The sequence below is a fragment of the Ceratotherium simum genome, chromosome 23, assembly GCF_057802395.1.
Source record: "Ceratotherium simum simum isolate JZ-2026a chromosome 23, ASM5780239v1, whole genome shotgun sequence".
Taxonomy (NCBI): domain Eukaryota; kingdom Metazoa; phylum Chordata; class Mammalia; order Perissodactyla; family Rhinocerotidae; genus Ceratotherium; species Ceratotherium simum.
This window is the reverse complement of record NC_141922.1, coordinates 38,784,172-38,803,969: the sequence shown is the minus strand read 5'-3', so window position 1 is coordinate 38,803,969 and position 19,798 is coordinate 38,784,172. Positions and strand designations below refer to the sequence as shown.

General features: G+C 36.4%; 1 protein-coding gene across 1 annotated transcript in view; it reads right to left on the bottom strand.

The window, feature by feature from the left end:
- Positions 1-19,798, bottom strand: part of RGS22 (regulator of G protein signaling 22) — a 142,804-nt gene that overhangs the window by 75,089 nt on the left and 47,917 nt on the right. The window contains exons 10-13 of the mRNA XM_087447121.1: positions 17,844-18,456; positions 16,122-16,283; positions 9,726-9,900; positions 5,413-5,546 (exon numbers count right to left, since the gene is read on the bottom strand). Coding sequence (XP_087303247.1) covers positions 5,413-5,546; positions 9,726-9,900; positions 16,122-16,283; positions 17,844-18,456 — 1,084 coding nt within the window. The remainder of the gene's footprint in view (positions 1-5,412; positions 5,547-9,725; positions 9,901-16,121; positions 16,284-17,843; positions 18,457-19,798) is intronic.

Here is a 19,798-nt window from a genome sequence, read left to right as displayed (position 1 = left end):
AAGAGAGGACTCAAATTACTTAAATCAGGAATAAAAGAGGAAACATCACTACCTTACAGAAAGTCAAAGAATTATGAAGGAATACTATGAACAACTATAGGCCAACAAATTAGATAATTAGATGAAATTAACAAATTCCTAGAAAGAAAAAAATTGCCAAAAATGTATAGACCTATAACAAGAAATTAAACCAATAATTTAAATTCTTCCCACAAAGAAAAGGCTAGGTTCAAATAGCTTCACTGATGAATTCTACCAAATACTTAAAGAAGAACTAATACCAGTCCTTCCCAAATTATTCCAAAATTAGAAGAGGAGGGGACACTTCACAGCTAATTGTATGAGGCAGTATTACCCTGATATGAAAGCCAGACAAAGATATGATAAGAAAACTACAGGGGGCCGGCCCTGTAGTGTAGTGGTTAAGTGCTTGCACTCCGCTTCAGCAGCTCGAGGGTTCGCAGGTTCAGATCTTGGGCGCACACCGACGCACCGCTTGTCAAGCCATGCTGTGGCAGTGGCCCATATAAAGTAGAGGAAGATGGGCACGGATGTTAGCCTAGGGCCAATCTTCCTCAGCAAAAAAAAGAGGAGGAGAGGCATTGGACATTAGCTCAGGGCTGATCTTCCTCACAAAAAAAAAAAAAAGAAAAGAAAACTACAGACCAATATCCCTCATGAACATAGAAACAAATGTCCTCAACAAAATACTAGCAAACTGAATCCAGAAACATATAAAAAGGATCATATAATATGAATAAGTGAGACTTATCCCAGGAATGAAGAGTTGGTTTAACATCCAAAAATCAGTTACTGCAACATACCATATCAATAGAATAAAAAACAAACCACATGATCATCTCAATAAATGCAGAAAAAGCATTTGACAGAATCCAACACCCATTCATGATTAAAAAAACAAACCCTCAACAAACTAAGAACTTCCTCAACATGACAGACAATATTGAAAAACCTACAGCTAATATAACGGTGAAAGGTTGAATGCTTTCCCCCTAAGACTGGGAACAAAATAAGGATATATGCTCTCATCATGTCTATTCAGCATTGTACTGGAGGTTCTAGACAGGGCAATTAGGCAAAAAAAAAGAAATAAAATGTAACCTGATAGAAAAGAAAGAGCTAAAAACTGTCTTCATTCTCAGATGATATGCACTTGGATATAGAAAATCCCAAGGAATCCACTAAAAAACTACTAGAACTAATAGACAAGTTCAACAAGGTCACAGGATACAAGATAAATATACAAAAATCAATTGTATTTCTATATACTAGCAATGAACAGTCCAAAAATAAAATTAAGAAAACATTTCCAATCACAGTAGCTTAAAAAAGAAAAAAATACTTAGAAATAGCTTTAACAAAAATGTTTTCCCCTAAATCCAGTGACTTTTAACTATTATTCTGACTTGTTCAAAATCTTTATATCTAATTTTTTTAAAAGAGTAATCTAAGAAATCCTACTCAGCAAAAAAAGGGAACAAATTATGGATACATGCAACAACTTGGATATATCTCAAGGGAATTATGCTGAGTGAAGAAAAAAGCTAATCTCAAAAGACTGCATACTGCATGATTCCACTTATATAACATTCTCAAAACGACAAAATTATAGAGATGGAGAACAAACTAGTCATTGCCAGGGGCTGGAGGAAGGGAAAGGTAGGGAAAGGGCTGTGGCTATAAAAGGTTAGCATGAGAGCTCCTTGTAATGAGACTGTTTTGTATATCAATTGTGGTGATGGTCACATGAAACTGCACATGTAATAAAATTGTATAGAACACACACACACACACACACAAATGAGTGCATACAAAACTGGTGAAATCTGATAAGGTAGCTGGATGGTATAAATGTCAGTTTTCTGGTTCAGATACTGTACTATAGTGATGCAAGATATTACCACTGGGGAATACTGAATTAAGGGTATATGGGCTCTCTCTATATCATTTCTTAGAATTACATGTGGATCCACAATTATCTCAAAATAAAAAATTAAAAGAAGGGTGATCCATACCAATTGGTTCCTCTTCACCTTCAATATATTCTTCCAGCTACTGTTACCTGGCTTCTGACTCTTAAAATTTGACTTTGTAACCTTATCAAAATGATTTTGTCGTCGACAAATACAATGAACACTTACTGCTATTATCTTGACTACTTTGTAATATTTAACATCCTCTTGAACTTCTCCCTTCCTTTGACACAATCCTTTCCTGTATGTACATCTCCCATCTCTCAGATTACTCCTTCTTCACCATCTTTTCTGGCTCCTTATTCTCTGCCTTTATTTTAAAACTTGATAACTTAGTTCTTCTCATTCCATACTACTCTTTCTCTCATGATCATTTCATCCATGCCCATAGCTTCAACTACCCCCTAAAGTGTAATGCTTCCCAAATCTTTTTATTCCTAGTTGATCTCTCTTCTGGGCTCCAGACCTATATTCAACTTTTTTGGATATGCATATGCCAATGTAGTTATTATTTTAATTTTATGTATAATTTATTATATTTTACTATTTATTATATTTTTAAAATTTATCATAGTTGTTAAAGTTAAGATATAATTCACTTAACATAAAATCTGTGGGGTCAAGGCTGTGGAGAATCACAGATCCAACGTAGTTTTCTCTCTTCCCTCAAGTGTACCTTAAGATCCATGTTCATTCATTCAACAAATATTAATTGAACACATTCTGTGTGCCAGACACTGTCTAGACACTGGAGCACTCACCTACACAGTGCCCCAAACTGAACTCATCTGCCTCCTCTAATCCTGCTTTTCCTCCTTCTGAGGACAATGAGTTCACAGAAAATCATATAAAAATAGTTCTTAAACATACTGTGTTGTTGATGGTATGGTAAAACACACGCTGTCATACATGCTGCAAGCAGTATAAATTGTTACAACTCCTCTGAAATACAATTTGATAATATCTAGCAAAATTTAAAAAGCACATGAACTTTGACTCAGAAATTCTACTTCTAGGAATTTATCCTGCAGACATGCATATATGTGGAATACAGCAAATGTACAAGAACATTCATTGCAACATTGTTTGTAATAACAAAAAATATTGGAAATAGTATCCATGTCCCTCAATAGAGTACAAGTACACTATTGGTATAAAATGAAAGACAATCAGATATAAGAAGAGACAAGACGACAAGAACAAGAAACAACAGAAAAAATAAATTATTGTATATCTATTGCTATAGTACATTTACGGCTATGAAAAATCTTCTAAGATATATTCAGCAAAAAAAAAGGCACAGAATAAGTACATAGCATGCCACTATTTTTGAATTATATGTATATTTCCAATTTTGAAAATAATTTAATTTTAATAAATAACACAGAGAACTCTCCAGATGTTCTCCACTGCATAGAGAATAATCTCCAAATTCCTTAATGTGATACAAAAAATTTTACTATCTGAACCTCATTTATTGTTTTAGCCTGTGTCACTTGCCTTTTCACTGTAATACTCTATTCTCTAGCTGTAACATGAACATGAAAACAATACATAGTTCTCAAAATTCAACTTTTCTCTCAACTCATACCTATATGTCTTCACTTCTTTCACCACCTGAAAAATCACGATAATGCCTTCTTCATTGGGATGCAGTAAGAGTTGATAAAATGCAAGCAAAGTATCTACACTAAAGCTCATTAAACTGCTACTTGTGGAAATAGCAGATGAGGTGATTTAGACCAACTCTCCCACTGAAGACAACTAGGTAAGCTAAAAAAACTACAAAAATTAATCTGCTAGAAGGAATCTGAGTGCTAACAATGTAGTTACAAGAATTATTGGGCCAAAACTCAGAGGATAAAAGTTCCCAGAGGTGAGGATCCTGGGGAGACGTCAGAGCAGGAAGCACTAGGAACCTGTCTCTCCCCCTAGATAACAATTGCACTGGCAGAATCTAATGTAACTGTTTCGGAACTCTGGAGTCTAGTTAAGGCTTTCAGCGTCAGGGGAAGGCTTGGACAGTAAATTGTGGTTAATTTTGGTCAATTAGAGCTCTTAGCACAGTAGCAGCTACCCATGCCCCACCCCTACTGCTGTGGCAGACAGCTGGGCATGTGTTCCTGGAACATTTTGCACACAGCATGTGAGAACCAGGGTGAGCAACAAGGACCTTGTTCTCCAAATATCAGGGATCTGTGCTCTGATCTCTGATTGCTGCTTCTGATCACAGAGGTACAGACAGAGAGGCAGGTGGCCATTGCTGTTGCATCTCCCCTCACTGTTGCAAGACGGTCTCCCTCAGCCTGAAGTGATTTCCAGGGAATTTAAAGAGACATTGCCCTTTTTCTTTCCCTCTCTTCATTTTTCCCCCTTTTGGAAACCAGACATTAAAGATTAGGAATTCAAAAGCAACTACAGGGGCTGGCCCAGTGGCGTAGTGGTTAAGTGCACGCGCGTTCCGCTTCTGCGGCCCAGGGTTCGCAGGTTCGGATCCTGGCATGGACCTACACACCACTTATCAAGCCATGCTGTGGCAGGTGTCCTACATATAAAGTAGAGGAAGTAGCCCAGGGCCAATCTTCCTCAGCAAAAAGAGGAGGATTGGCAATGGATGTTAGCTCAGGGCTAATCTTCCTCACCAAAAAGCAAAAAAACAAACATAAAAAGCAACTACATATTCAGAGAAAAATTAGAAAGCGACCACGCACACCCAGGGAAAGGCGCATACTAGAGAAAACCTGAGAAGACCATAAGTTCACACCTTAGGCTGATCCTTGGCGCAGAGACAGCCCACAACAATAAAAAATCAAAAGTAATAAATAAAAAATGGTGAATTTAATGTTGTGTGAATTTTATCTCAATAAAAAAAGAATGAAAGTGAAATAATAAAATTATTAAGTAAAGAATTATTTACCACCAGACACCACACCAAAGTTAATAAAAAGGGTATTTTTTCAGACTAAAGCAAAATAGTCCCATTTGAAAAAAAGAACAATGAAAGGGGTAAAGATGTGGGCATATCTAAATGAATAAAATAATATACTATATTAAATAATTACAATATTCTTGAGAGTCTTATGAGTTCTCAAGTCTCAAGTTTGAGAAATATTGAATTATTGAAAAGGGCCAAGTAAGAATTGGAGGGCAATCTTCTCAGAGAAGTCTTTTGATTGTATAGCTCATGAGAAGCTAGAGATCAAAGGCACCACCTCTTTAAAATTACTAATCTCAGGAGTTCTAATCCTAATTTAGAGTATGTATGGGAAGTATAATCCTCTAATATCTATCACTGAAGTAGAAAAACTCATGTAAAAAAAATCAGTGTATTAGTTTTCAATTTCTATTTAATTTTTAAATTCTTCAAAAATCTTAGCAAGGACAGAAAAGCACTTGGCACATAAAACACTGCACCTACCCTTTCTCAATCACATCATCCTTAGAAGAAATTGGATACAAAGACTTGCTCTTCCAAGGTTTCTGAATTGCTGTTTTCACTCTAGGTGGTTTCTTAAGAGATTTAGGAGATTGTAATAAACTGGATTCTTCTTTCTAAAAAGTGGTAAGATAATGAACAAAATGAAAAATGAGCAAAAAAAGAACAGAGTAAAGCATAGCTCTGCAAATATACCTTAAATTTCTTTTGATCCCTAGAGAATTTCTTCCCTCACTCTACCATCTCCTATGCTTCCCACTAGAGTAACAATGTTCTGCTTCCCAAAGTCCCAATTTTATGCAACCAGGAGGCTGAAACTCCTACAGCTATTTAGACTATAAGACAAGAAAGGCAAGAGGCTTGTCTATGCTTACTAACGTCCTTGTGAAAGAAGAGTTTTTCCTGGAGGAAGAACTTTGCAACATTTTTCTTTATTCTATAACTGAATAGGTTTAGTGCTAGTGCTTGTGTGTGTGTGGTGGGTGGGGAATAGGGGGTGGCAGGGTGGGGAAAGGAAGCAAGGATTGGTTCATAATAAAGACCTATATCTTAAAAGAACTACCTCCCTCCATTGTTGGACATTTTTATTTTCATGGTTATTATTCCTATTCTTAAATGTTCTTTATGGTGAAAGTTAACTATTTAAATCCAGAATATGAGATGCTACATGCATGAATCAAAAAAGTATAAACACCTAAATGTCCAAATGGAGGAGAAAGAAACAATTATCTGAGAATTGGATATACATAAACGTAGCATTATATAATAATTAAAAGTAAAGATTATGAAAATTATGACACATGAAAAAATGCTGATGAAGATGTTAAAAGAAATAATCAGAATACAAAAGTGCATTAAAACTAAAAATTTGCAACAAGCCTAAGAGAAAATAAGTTAATAGTTGTCTAGCAGTATATGAGCTCAGAGGTGATCTGTCTCTTCAGTTTCCAAATTTACAGTAGTTTTATTATTTTTATAACTTGAGAAACAAACGTAAACTTTTCTTATATGTCGACTTCTATTAGAATATATGTTGCTGGAGAGCAAGGAATATATTTGTGATGTTTTATTAACTAGAACAAACAATAAAATCTTATATACTCCCTAGGTGCCTAACAACTACTACTATTTTTTTAAGAATTCCATAGACAAAATTACTCACTTAAGTATGTTTTACATATAACTTCCTAGGTATCTGTGCTTGCATCTGTTTAGTAATTCAGAACACAGCATGACATTACACAACACTCAGTAAATGAATGGCAGCACAGGGGGCTGAGCTTATAAAAAATGTGTCATACAAAAGCAGTCCAATTCATAGAAACAGAAAGGAGAATGGTAGTTACCAGGGGTTGAAGGAAGGGGAAAAGGAGAGTTGTTTAATGGGTATATAGTTTCAAATTTGCAAGATAAAAAGTTCTGGAGATCTGTTTCACAACAATGCAAATATCCTTACAACTGGAGTGTACACTTGAAAATGGTTAAGATGGTAAATTTTATATTACGTGTTTTTTACCTCAACAAAAAAACTTTTCTTAAAATAAAAAAAAAACTTAAAATAAAAAAAATAATAAAAAAACTTTTCTTTAAACAAAAAAAATTTTTTTTTTAAGTGTATTATACAGAGAAAGGCCTAAGTTAGAACTTTTGCGCTTTCTGGCTTGAGTGAAAACTGGAAGAGTAGCCAGAAAGTAATTGATGAGGAAAAAAGCTGAGAAAAGGGCACTAGAATCCAGTGGGGGGGTGTGTGTGTGTGTGTAAAGGAACTGTTCCACAACTGCGATTATGACGGTAGCTATACAATGTGTACATTTGTCAACATTCACAGAACTGTGCATTAAAAAGGGTGAATTTTACTGTATATACATTGTACCCTAATTTTTAAAATAGGAAAAATAAAGAAAACAGATTCGAGTTCCATTCCTTAGAGTGTTTTCTGCCAAAGAAAAACTGAGTGAGATCAGAATGAGCTATCCAACTAGAAAACTTCAATGACAGCATATAGCAATGACACTCGGGAAGCCAAAGGAAGACAAGAGATGAGAGGTCATAGTCATGTTTATAACACTTTTTCACACAAGCCAATCTCTCCCCACTCGTTTGGCATTGATCTCTTATTCAAGTGCCTTTCGTTAACCACACCACTTACTTTTCAAATGTTGTACAATGTTATTTGTACAAATGTTTACCTATTATCAGACAACATGCTCCCTACACTATACCTCTAAGATGTGTATTAACTTGGTGACTGGGTCACTAAGTCACAACGGCTAACGGGAAAATTAATCAGTGGAGTAGCATACAAAAAGGCCACAAGGTGCAACGGAGGTCAAGAAAATGTCAAAACAATGGATAATAAACCATTAGTGCACTAAAGTGACACTAACTCAAAGTGTGGTCCCCAGACGAGCAGCAAGAGCATCACCTGGGAGAGAGTTTGTTAGAAATGCAAATCTTTGGGCCCCACTGCAGACCTACTGACTCTGATCTCCAGGTGGAGCCCAGGAAATCTGCTTTAACAAGCTCTTCGGGGGACTCTTATGCATGCTGAAGCTTGAGAACACCAGCAGTGCTTCACATACAAATCACCCAGGAATCTTATTAAAATGTACATTCTAAATGCAACTCTAGGGGGGCCGGCCCCGTGGCTTAGCAGTTAAGTGCGCGCGCTCCGCTGCTGCTGGCCCGAGTTCAGATCCCGGGTGTGCACCAACGCGCCACCTGTCGGGCCATGCTGAGGCAGCGTCCCACATACAACAACTTGCAGGATGTGCAACTATAACATACAACTATCTACTGGGGCTTTGAGGAGAAAAAGGGAAAAAAAGGAGGAGGATTGGCAATAGATGTTAGCTCAGGGCCGGTCTTCCTCAGCAAAAAGAGGAGGATTGGCATGGATGTTAGCTCGGGGCTGATCTTCCTCACAAAAAATAAATAAATAAATAAATAAATAAATGTGACTCTAACGTTCAGGCAGGTTGAGAACCTCGGTTCTAAGCCACTCCCCTGATTTTACAGAGTGACTCTGACCCATTCCAGATCAATTAAATCAGAATCTCTGAACGTATGAGCCAGGCACTGGCATGTTTTAAAAGCTCTCTGTGTGATTCTAATATTTATCCAAGATTAAGAAACCACTGGCAGAGAAAAAGTGTCAAGTCCCTCTGGCTCTAAAACACCACTCATAGAAGTAAAACTTTAAAAACTATATTATACATCTTCCTGCCTCTTAAATCAGAGATTCTGAAGGTACAGTGATCTTTTCTGAAGGGGCTGTGTGTGTGACTATGGCCAATAACACTTAACATTCTGTGACACCTTTAAAGGCTACTGAGATTAATACGGCTCTTTTCTTCTGAAATGCAGGTCTCAGCTACAGTTATTGTACACCAAAGTATGAAGGGTTATTTACTACTTCTCTATAGCTGGTTAACTCTTCTTCACTTTTTAGACTTTTTTCCCCTTACCTTGTTGTACTGTTTTCTTCTTCCCCATTGTGAAAGACTGCTCATTACTTCTAATTCTGCTGTTGCTACTTCTCACTCATTCATTCCATTTAATTTTATTAAGCAACTATTACACGCCAGGCACTGTTCTTGGCACTGGGGATACGTGGTTAACAACGAAAAGTCCCTTACATTCTAGTAGGAGTGAAAGACACTAAACATAAATCACGTGGTCCTAAATACAATAAAGCAGAGCAGAGGGCTTAGATAGTGATGGAGGGCATCTGTGCTAGCCTTCACAAGTGTGCTTCTATAGAAGAGTCACCGATAGCCTCTCTGAATAAGTGACACTTGAGCAGGCACCTAAAGTGAATGAGGGGGGCAAGCCATGTGGATGTCTGGAGGAAGAGTGCTCCAAGTGAAGGGAACAGCAAGTGCAATGCTCCCAGGTTTTCGCTTGGTGTGCTCAAAGAACAGCAAAGAGGCCAGTGCGGTTGGAGGGCTGAAGCGTAGTTAAGGTAGAGAAGAGTGGGAGGGAGTGAGGTCAGGAGGTCAGCAGGGGCGTGCACAGCTGTGTAAAGACCTTGGATTTTATTCGGAGTGAGCGAGGAGGCCACTAGAGAATTCTGAGCAGGTGAGTGACACGATCTTGTATTTTTAAAGGATCACTTGGGCTACTTGATGGAGAACAGACTATAGGTTTTCTTATTTCCTAATTGTTACAGCACGTACATTAACAGCCAAAGAAAAAGCTTATGATGAAACTTAAGTATTAGTGTACAAAAACCCAAGCATGGATATTTTACTGTTAACTTAATAAAGAGATTAAAGTATCAATGTACACCCTACCTGCATCTCAGATATCTGTGGAATGCAAGATTTAGGTCTTAATGGCAAGAGGGTTGCCATTTGTGGAAAAGGGTCAACATCCTTCCTTGGTATCTCTTGACGGAGGTGCCAGAATTTCAGTTCAGCAACAGCATGTTTTGTTGAGGATGAATGAGTAACACAGAATCTTGGTGCCCTAGTGAGAGGAAAAACAAATTTAAAATTAAACTAGATAATAAGCCTCAAAAATCAAAAGCCTACAAAATGTATAATACCCAAGCTCACAATTATCAGTCTTGTGATACCCCTTTTCTAATAATTTATACTTCTTTTTCTCCTGCCTAGCCTTAAAAAATATTTTTCTATGATATACCAACTGCCTGAAATCACATTCACTCATATAAAGAGGCAATATACATCAGGAAAAAAACACTTAATAAAATTACATTCAAATTATTATCTGCTTGATAAGAAAAAGAAATCTATAATCTATTCAATGAAGGAATTTTTAAAAATAACTTACAGTTTCTAGTAAAATGAACATAAAATGCGTCTGTGATCATTTTAAGGCCGTTTAGTATTTATCTATAATATCAAATAAAAACTGGTAGATAAAATTAACATTTTAAAATATATAAACCTTTTTATAATGCTTAAGTATACTACTAAAGTGGATTCTGATTCATCTAATCTATTTTCAAGCCTTAAATTTGAAGGTAACAATTAATTTTACAACAATTTATAAAAATGAAAGACCAACACTACTGCCAGAAACTTAGGAAAAAAAAGTTTGGCACAATATCAAGGCCACAGTTAACTGGATGAATATCCTGCTATTTAGTCTATGGGCTAACTCTTTATTGGCTATAGGGTTAACTCCAGCTGTCAGGGCCTGTTGCTAATTGCTGCTTAGACCAGGTTCTCCTCCTGATGCCACAGCCCAAAGACTAATTCCCACTCCATATTTCAGATCCTGGTAGAAAACTGCCTCCTTTTAAAATAGGAAGAAGGTAGATATTTCCCTGACGTGAACACAGGTTGAGAATGGAAGAGAATCCAAAGTCCATAACAGTTTAGGGTCAGAAAGCACTCTGTATAGATCTGGGTGGCCATTCTACACCGTATTTCAGAATCTTTACTTGTAGTCTTGGAAATATCCAAAATTACCTCTTATTTGCAGGTCAGCCAGTGAGTGGGCATATTTATAAGACACTTATCAAATAAATCATACACGTGTTGGCCAGAAAATCTAAGTGTCTCAATTTTCTGATTCCCATCATTACGGTGTATTCATATAACCCCGTAATTCCCTGCTGCCCCTATTATTTTAATCTTGTGTTCTTATTTCATTTATTGTATTAATTTTTTATTGTCCACTATGTAAATTCATCAAATATTGTGGAATAAATTTCACAGTCAATCCTAAACTGGTATTCTATCATTTTTCATGCTTTCATCATGTAAGTTCTCATGTACATTGATTGTACACATCTTAATTCTCAAGCTCTAGAGAGTGGGAGAAGATATTTGCCACATACTACCACTAAAGGAACTGTATCCAATATATATGTATGCATGTACGTGTGTATATATACGTATATGTGTGTATATGTGTATGTGTGTATGTGTATCTCCCTATATAAAAATGGGCAAAAAAGATTAACAACCAATTCATGAAAGCTGAAATCCAAATGACCGATAAACATTGAAAAAGTTATCTCACTAGTAATCAAGGAAATGCAAGTTATAACCACAAGACACTAATGACACACCAAAACAGAGGCAAAAATTTTAAAGTCTGACAATATTAAATGTTACCATGGATTTGTAGCAATAGATACTCTCATATTCTGTTGGTAGGAGCATGAATTGATAGAACTACTTTGGAAAAATGGATATATGTACAAGAATATATATTACAGCATTGCTTCTAATTGCGAAAAGTAGAAAACAACCCACATGTTAAAAAACAGCAAATAAATTATGGTATATCCATGCTGTGGAATACCATATACAGCAATGAAAATTAATAAAACTCAAGTGCAATTACAGATGAATCTCACAAATACAATGTTAACAGAAGACACAAAAGCGCATACAACATGATTCCATTCACATGAAGTCGTAGGACAGGCAGATGAAAGTATACGTTTAGGGGTTTATTTGCATACATGGTTGGTAAACTATAAAGAAAAGCAAGATGATAATCACAAAAGTCAGGATAGGGGTTAGCTCCGAGGGGGAGTGAGGAATGTTGTGATGAGGAAAGGACCTTCAGGGGTCATGGTGATATTCTATTTCCCAATCCACGTGGTGGTTATGTAAGTGTTTGCTTTATAATATTCATTAAACTGTTTATGTTTCAGTTTGAATTGTAAACAGTATATAGGATTTAGCTAGATCAAGAAAAAATGGAAGAAAGGATTCTGGGAAAATGGCAATGTCAGCAATATTGGTTTTTCCGCCTCTCAGAATCCCTTCATAAAAATGGACAGGACAACTAGACAGCAAAACCAAAAACTCATGGACATTTACAACAAAATGTTAATGTGACAAAGTATCCCCACAAACATTAAAATATGAGCAGGTGGGTATAGACTACTATCAGCCATAAGACCTGCATGGTATTGGTGTGTAGATGAGAGAAAGAAGGACTGATGGACTTGAGAATGGAGGAGCACCAAAATAGCCAGAAAAGAACAGCAGGCCAATTTGAGATCAGCAGCTGAGACTGGAAGGGCTTTTGCCCTCTCCCATACAGAGCGAGTACACACAAAATTCAATTATATTTTTATTTACCAACAATGAACAACTGGAAAGCTAAATTTAAAGAATATGAACTATGATACGTGCAGTAATTGGGATGCATTATGCATTATGCTTCAAAGGCATTACACTGACCAACACAAGTCAGTCTCAAAAGGTTACATACTATATGATTTCATTTATATGACATTCTCAAAAAGACAAAACTATAGTGACAAAGATCAGATCGGTGGTTGCCAGGGGTTAGGAGTGGAGGAAGAGTGTAATGGGCAGTATGAGAGTTTTTTGGGGTGATAGAATTGTTTGTATCTTGATTGTTGTGGCGGTTATATGAATCCACACAATTTGATTTTACTGTTATGTTAATATAAAACATAGAAAAGAAGGAAAGAGGAAGGATACCCTTTTCAATAAATAAGGATAAGCAACTGGATATCCATAAGCAAGAAAAAAAAAGAAGTCAAAACAACTGAACCTCGACTTAAACCTCACACCTTACGCAAAAATTAACGCTAAATGGACCACGGACTTAAATGTAAAACATAAAATTGTAAGTCTTTTAGAAAAACATAGGAGAAAACCTTCAGGATCTAGAACTAGCCAAAGAGTTCTTAGGTTTGACACCAAAGGCATAATCCATAAAAGAAGTTGAAAATTGGACCTCTTCAAAATTTAAAAATTTTGCTCTATGAAACACCCCCATTTTTTTGGTCTTTCAGCTACAGATATATTTATTCTTAACAGTAGAAGCAGGCAGAAACATTTGACATAGGAAACTATGCATTAGTTGAATAAACTTGGCCCAAGAGCTATTTGCTCTCACCCTAATGAGATGTTTGGAGTAAAATTTACCTGGAACCCTTCATTTAAAGACAGTCTGCAATACACCACCCTCCCAGGGAAAATCCCACACGTGATTAACTTCAGAATTTCTCTTGAAAGTTCTTTTCTTTCTTGTCCTCATGATCTTCTGTTGTTTGGTCTGCCCTGTTTTTTTCAGTGGATTACAGTCTTCATAACTGAGTATTGTAACTTGAGTTTGTGAAAGTTGCATTTTCCATTTGCACCTCCAATTCCAGTCCATCACCACAGGGTTCACTCTGTTTGCTTCTATATTTGTAACTTTCTTCCACATTGATGAGAATTCTGGTTCCCATTATCCATAATATTTTTACTTACTTGCTTAATCGAAATTATTGGTTTATTATAAAAGGATATAACTCAGAGACAGCCAGATGTATAGTGCAAGGTATGTGGGAAGGGGCGTGGAGCTTCCGTGTTCCTTGAGTGTGCCACTCTCCCCAAATCTCCACATGTTCACCAAACTGGAAGCTCTGGAAGACCCTTTTAAGAAGTCTTTGGAAAGCTCATCTTTGAAAACACAAGCTCAAGAGTGGGGGAAAATATTTGCAAACTACATTAAATGACTAATGACTAGTATTTAGAATATAAAATTAACTCTAAAACAACAATAAGAAAGAAAACAATCCAATTAGAGAATAGACAAAAGATATGAACAAATATTTCACTGAAGAGAATATACAAATGGCAAATAAGCACATGAAAAGAGGTTCAGCATCATTAACCAGTGAAAATTGCAAAGTAAAACCACAATGATAGATCACTACACACCTATCAGAATGGCTAAAATAGAAAATTGTGACAACATCAAACAATGGCAAAGATGCAAAGAAACTGGATCATTGCATTGCTGGTGGGAATGTAAAATGATACATCAATTCTGGAAAATAGTTTGGCAGTTTCTTTTGAAGCTAAAAACAGACTCACTATATGACCCATTTATCTCACTCTTGGATATTTACTCCAGAGAAATGAAGACTTATGTTCATGCAGAAACCTGTACATGAATGTTAATAGCAGCTTTATTAGTAACAGTAAAAAACTGGAAACAACCCTAATGTCCTTCAATGGGTGAATGGATGTATAATATTTATACAACAGAATACTACTCAGCAATGAAAAAGACCTATTGATACACACAACAACTTGGATGGATCTCAAGGGCATTATGCTAAATGAAAGATAATCCCCAAATGTTACATATTGTATTATTTCACTTATATAATAGATTAGTGGTTTTCCAGGAGTTAGAGATGGGGGGAGAGGGAGGTAGGTGTGGTTATAAGAGGGCAATACAAGGGATGCTTGTGATAATGTAACTGTTCTGTATCTTGACTGTAGTGGCAAATGCATGAATCTCTAATATGATAAAATTGCATAGAACTAACTGTATACACACACATAAATAAGTGCATGTAAAACCAGTAAAATATGAAAAAGATTGGTAAGTTGTGTCAATTTCCTCATTGTGATATTATACTACAGTTATGCAAGATGTTACCATCGGGGCAAACCGGCTGAAAAGTATACAAAATCTCTTTGTATTATTTCTTACAACTGCATATGAATCTACAATTATCTCAAAACAAAATGTTAAATTAAAAAAAAGAAAGCCGCTACTATATTAGTAATGTTTTATTAAGTTGAGTGGTATGGACACGGGTGTCCACTATAGTATAATTTATACCCTTCTTTATATCTTAAATATTCAAGAATAGGCGTTTTTAAAGAAAGAAAGAGAAAAACAACATTCTCTTTATATATGGAAAAGTACAAAGCATATAAGTAATCTGGAATACCTAGATGAGAGATGATACCAGAGAGTTGGCCAAGGGACAAATCATGATGACCTTATTTGCTAACTTAAGGAATCCGAACTTTACACTGAAAACTCTGGCGTAACAGTGAAAGATTCAAAGCAGAGAAGTGACATATTCAGAGCCATCACAGCCACAATGGACAGCTCACTGACCTTCAAATGGCACATATTTTCTCCACTACGTCCATTCGCTTTCCCTTGCTTAGAGCCCCTCGAGTCGCAGGTGAAATATTACCTCTTCTCTGTATCCTGTGCATTTACCACACTTTCTTCTATTACACTCATTTCGTATGCATGTTCCTCCCACTAGACTATAATCACTAGATTTGAACCATGTTTTACTCTTGCATCCTTAGCACAGCACTTGGCCTACAGTAAGTGCTCAAAAAGTGTTTGAGGGGCCAGCCTAGTGGCGTAGTGGTTAAATTCACACACTCTGCTTCAGCAGCCTGGGGTTCCAGGTTCGGACTCTGGGCACAGACTTACATACCGCTTATCAAGCCATGCTGTGGCAGGCGTCCCATATAAAGCAGAGGAAGATGGGCATGGATGTTAGCCCAGGGCCAATCTTCCTCAGCAAAAAGAGGAGGACTGGCAACAGCTGTTAGCTCAGGGCTAATCTTCCTCACCAAAAAAAAAAAAAAAAGTTTGAGATGATAAATCTGTAACTCTAGCTACACAGACAAATATACATCAATTTGATGAGATACGACCATAAAAAAGTCAGGTGTAGAAGGATGGGCTCAGAAAGTTAAAATGGAGATTGAGCACTGTCCAACCTTATTTTGGATTTAAAGTCCCCCAAAATCCAAATTATCTACAGGATAAGTACTTTAATAAAGGCAAATATATAATAATCTTATCATTTTAAATTTCTATAAATTATATATCCACAAGACAAAAAAGCATAACTTGTAACTAGCCTAAGAAAAGTGAAAGCAGATAACTTTGATTCACGTTATTTTTCTTACCAATACAGAAGTAAGGGTTTCACAACCTCAGTCTGAATATTTTTTAAGTGTTTTTCATTCCATTGAGATACATCTAGCAGTTTCAATTTTGATAAGATTTCTGCAGAAAGGTAGTAATCTCCACTGCTCACTAGATAGCATTTTTTCATCTTCTCAAGATGTCTGAAATAAAACACATACACACATCTTCACACACATTGATACAACATTCAACTAGCCAAATATTTTCACTGCTAAAATATTTCACACAAGTAATGAACTATCTCAAAACCAACACTGAGTTATAGGGGTACCAACGTGGAGATAAAAATATTTCTCACAGTTATGGGAATGGGAAGGGTATTTTTGGTAGGTTGAACAATGGCCTTGCAAAGATGTCCATGTCTTAATCCCCAGAATTTATGAATGCTACCTTACATAGTAGAAGGGATTCTGCAGATGTGATTAGGATTTTGAGATTATCCTGGATTATCTAGGTGATCCTAATGTAATCACAGGGGTCCTTCTAAGAGGGAGACAGGAGAGTCTGAGTCATAGAGAAAAGATGTAGAGGATAGAAGCAGAGGTCAGAGGAGAGAAGATGTTATGCTGACGGCTTTGAATATGGAGGAAGGGGCCACCAACCAAGGAAAGTAGGTAGCCCCCAGGAGCTGGAAAAGGTAAGGAAATGGATTCTCTCCTAAAGCCTCCAGAAGGAAGGCAGACCTGCATACTCATTTTAGACTTCTAACCTTCTAATCCTAAAATAATAAATTTGTTGCTTTAAGTCTCTAAATTAGTGGTAATTTGTTACAGCAACAATAGAAACTAATACAGTATTGACCCTGAAGAATGTATGTAGGTTACTTGCATATAACTTCCCTAACATGTCTTGAAACGTGGTAGTATAGTGGCCTTCCACCCCATGATCAATCAAGCTATGCTTCATAATCAATCATTTGGTAATCCCTGCTCTTATAAGTATGCACAACAATGAGCTCTATGATCTGAATGCCACTGAAATAATTGGAATAATCCCGTTACTAGGATATACCCAGTCAAACCCTTAATGGGAATTGCAATCTCCTACTGATCTGCTTCAGGGCAGGTCAGGAGAATACAGACACAATAAAGACTCTCCTAAAACAGGGTCTTGTTAATGTTCTTAAGACTTACAATAATCTAAAACATATGGAGCATCCAAAAAAAGACCTGCACCCCATCAGACCTCTAAGAGGCTCTCTAGAGGATATCCAGTGTGATATCTAGTGGCTATCTCATTCAGATATGAATGTCTGAGTGGCATTCAACTGAAGATCATGGAATTTGTTAACCGAACAGGCTGCTAGGAACAGCAGGCCTTTACACTAGCATAACGTATCTTTTATATAAGATAGCTTATGCCAGTGTGGTTATATAACTGATAAATTATTTTTTTCTATAAAAATATATCACTAGAGTGTTATAAAAATGAAATGGAATAATTAATTTGAGAGCAAGTTTAAAATCTATGGGAAGAAACATTATGCAAACCCAAATAATTGCTCCTATTAGTATCTGAAAGCTATGAAATCATAGAAGCAATGAAATCAACATTATTAGAATTAAATTTTACTGTTATTCATTCCTCTAAAAGTATACATTTTTATATTTATTTCAGGCTTTCTGCCTGGGCTTAAATGACTCAAACTAATATTCTATAATTTGTTTTTAAAACTATTGAAAAATAAAAAATAGAAATACCTTTGATGTCTTCCAGGGTCCTTAAGAACTTTTAACCTCTCAATATCCATCCATAGCCACCAATATCTCTCTCCTAATGTACCTTTTATAAATTTCTTAAATCTTTCAAACTCCTTTCTATTGCCAATGTCATAAGTTTTGTGAGAAATACACCAATCAGCCCTGCTTTCTGGCCCAATGCTCTCACTCTTTGAACTTGCTTGTTCCAACATCTCTTCTGACTTTTCCTTTGTAATTTGAACTGTTTTACTTAAAACATTCTTGCCAGGGATAGGCTCACAACACTCATCAAACACCACCTCTGTTACATTTTTGAAATTTATGTAACCTGGGCTTTCTCTAAATGGCTCTCCAAGAATTTGATGAATTGCTACTCTCAAAATAAAGGTTATATAAGATCTTAAAAATTTTTCACATGTTGAGAAATGCAATGTCAGGCTTTCATCAACATCCTGTTGCTCTTCAAGGTATATTCTCAGAAGAGCTTGAGAAGGAGTATCTTGTAGAGATATAGACCCCTCTTCTTCTTCTTCAAATTCAGAAATTAATCTAGTGGTTTTAGATGGGTCCTTTTTCGTCCTGGGGTGAAGTCCGTCATCAAAGATAAAACTCTCTGTATTAAATCATAAAAGGCTATTAGATCAAATATGAATACAAAAGTTTTTTTTATTATTAACTAGATGTTATAGAGACATGATGGCAAATGGATTTATCACAGGTCGTGACTGCATGGACCAGTGTCTTAAGGAGTCTAAAGCCACATTTGGGACCAGTAGAGAAAAAACTGCCAACAGGGATTAGCTGTGTCTTCCCTGGACCTGCAAGGTGATAATGGTGGCAGATGAGCTAAATATTTGACATCCCTAATACAGAGGATCTTCAAAATGACTTTATACACTGTTAAAATGTAATATTTCAGGCTGATACAGAATGTCAACATATAAGGGCCAACTCTATTAAAGAATTAGAATATGTACATTAAACTGTTATATGTGCTTTAATATTTCATGTTGTATGATAAAGTAAAATTAGCTACCATAGATGATGAGACAATAGATGAACAGATCAGAACTGGAGTCCTATCAGCAATTTTAAAAAAGTCACTATTTTATCAGAAAGATTCAATTACTATCATACTTACAACCTATCATTAAAATTACAAAATGGCATAAAGTACATATGAAAGCCAACAAATAGGGCTGGCCCGGTGGCATAGTGGTTAAGTTTACACATTCTACTTCAGTGGCCTGGGATTCACGGGTTCAGATCACAGATATCAGACCTACACAACTCATCAAGCCATGCTGTGGTGGCAACCCACATACAAAAAATAGAGGAAGGCTGGCACAGATGTTAGCTCAGGAACAATCTTCCTCACCAAAGGAGAAAAAAAGAAAGCTGACAAATACATATGGACTGCTTTTATACATTTTCTTAAGATATAGTCTTTAGCTCCTATTTTCTCTTTCTTTCAGAAATCAGTGAAATATCTGATGTCAGTGATTTCACATGGCAAATCTACCCCTTGAAATGCCATGGATCAGGAAAACTCTGTTGTCATCTGTGTCCTACTCTCAATGGGCATTTTCTCAGTAATAGATTTCAAATCTCAATGAACTGGAAATGTTTTATTAAAATTTTTATTGAAAACAAATATACCAAATTTCCCTAATACTGAGAGATTAGACTTTCGCAAACCTGTGAAAGGATACTGGGTATACACTCAATCCCACAGAAGTGAAGGTAGAGAGCAAGGCCGGCATTTTTTTTTTTTTTTGTGAGGAAGATCAGCCCTGAGCTAACACCTGCCAATCCTCCTGTTTTTTTGCTGAGGAAGACTGGCCCTGGGCCAACATCCATGCCCATCTTCCTCTACTTTATATGGGACGCTGCCACAGCATGGCTTGACAAGCAGTGCGTCAGTGCGCGCCCGGGGTCCGAACCGGTGAACCCCG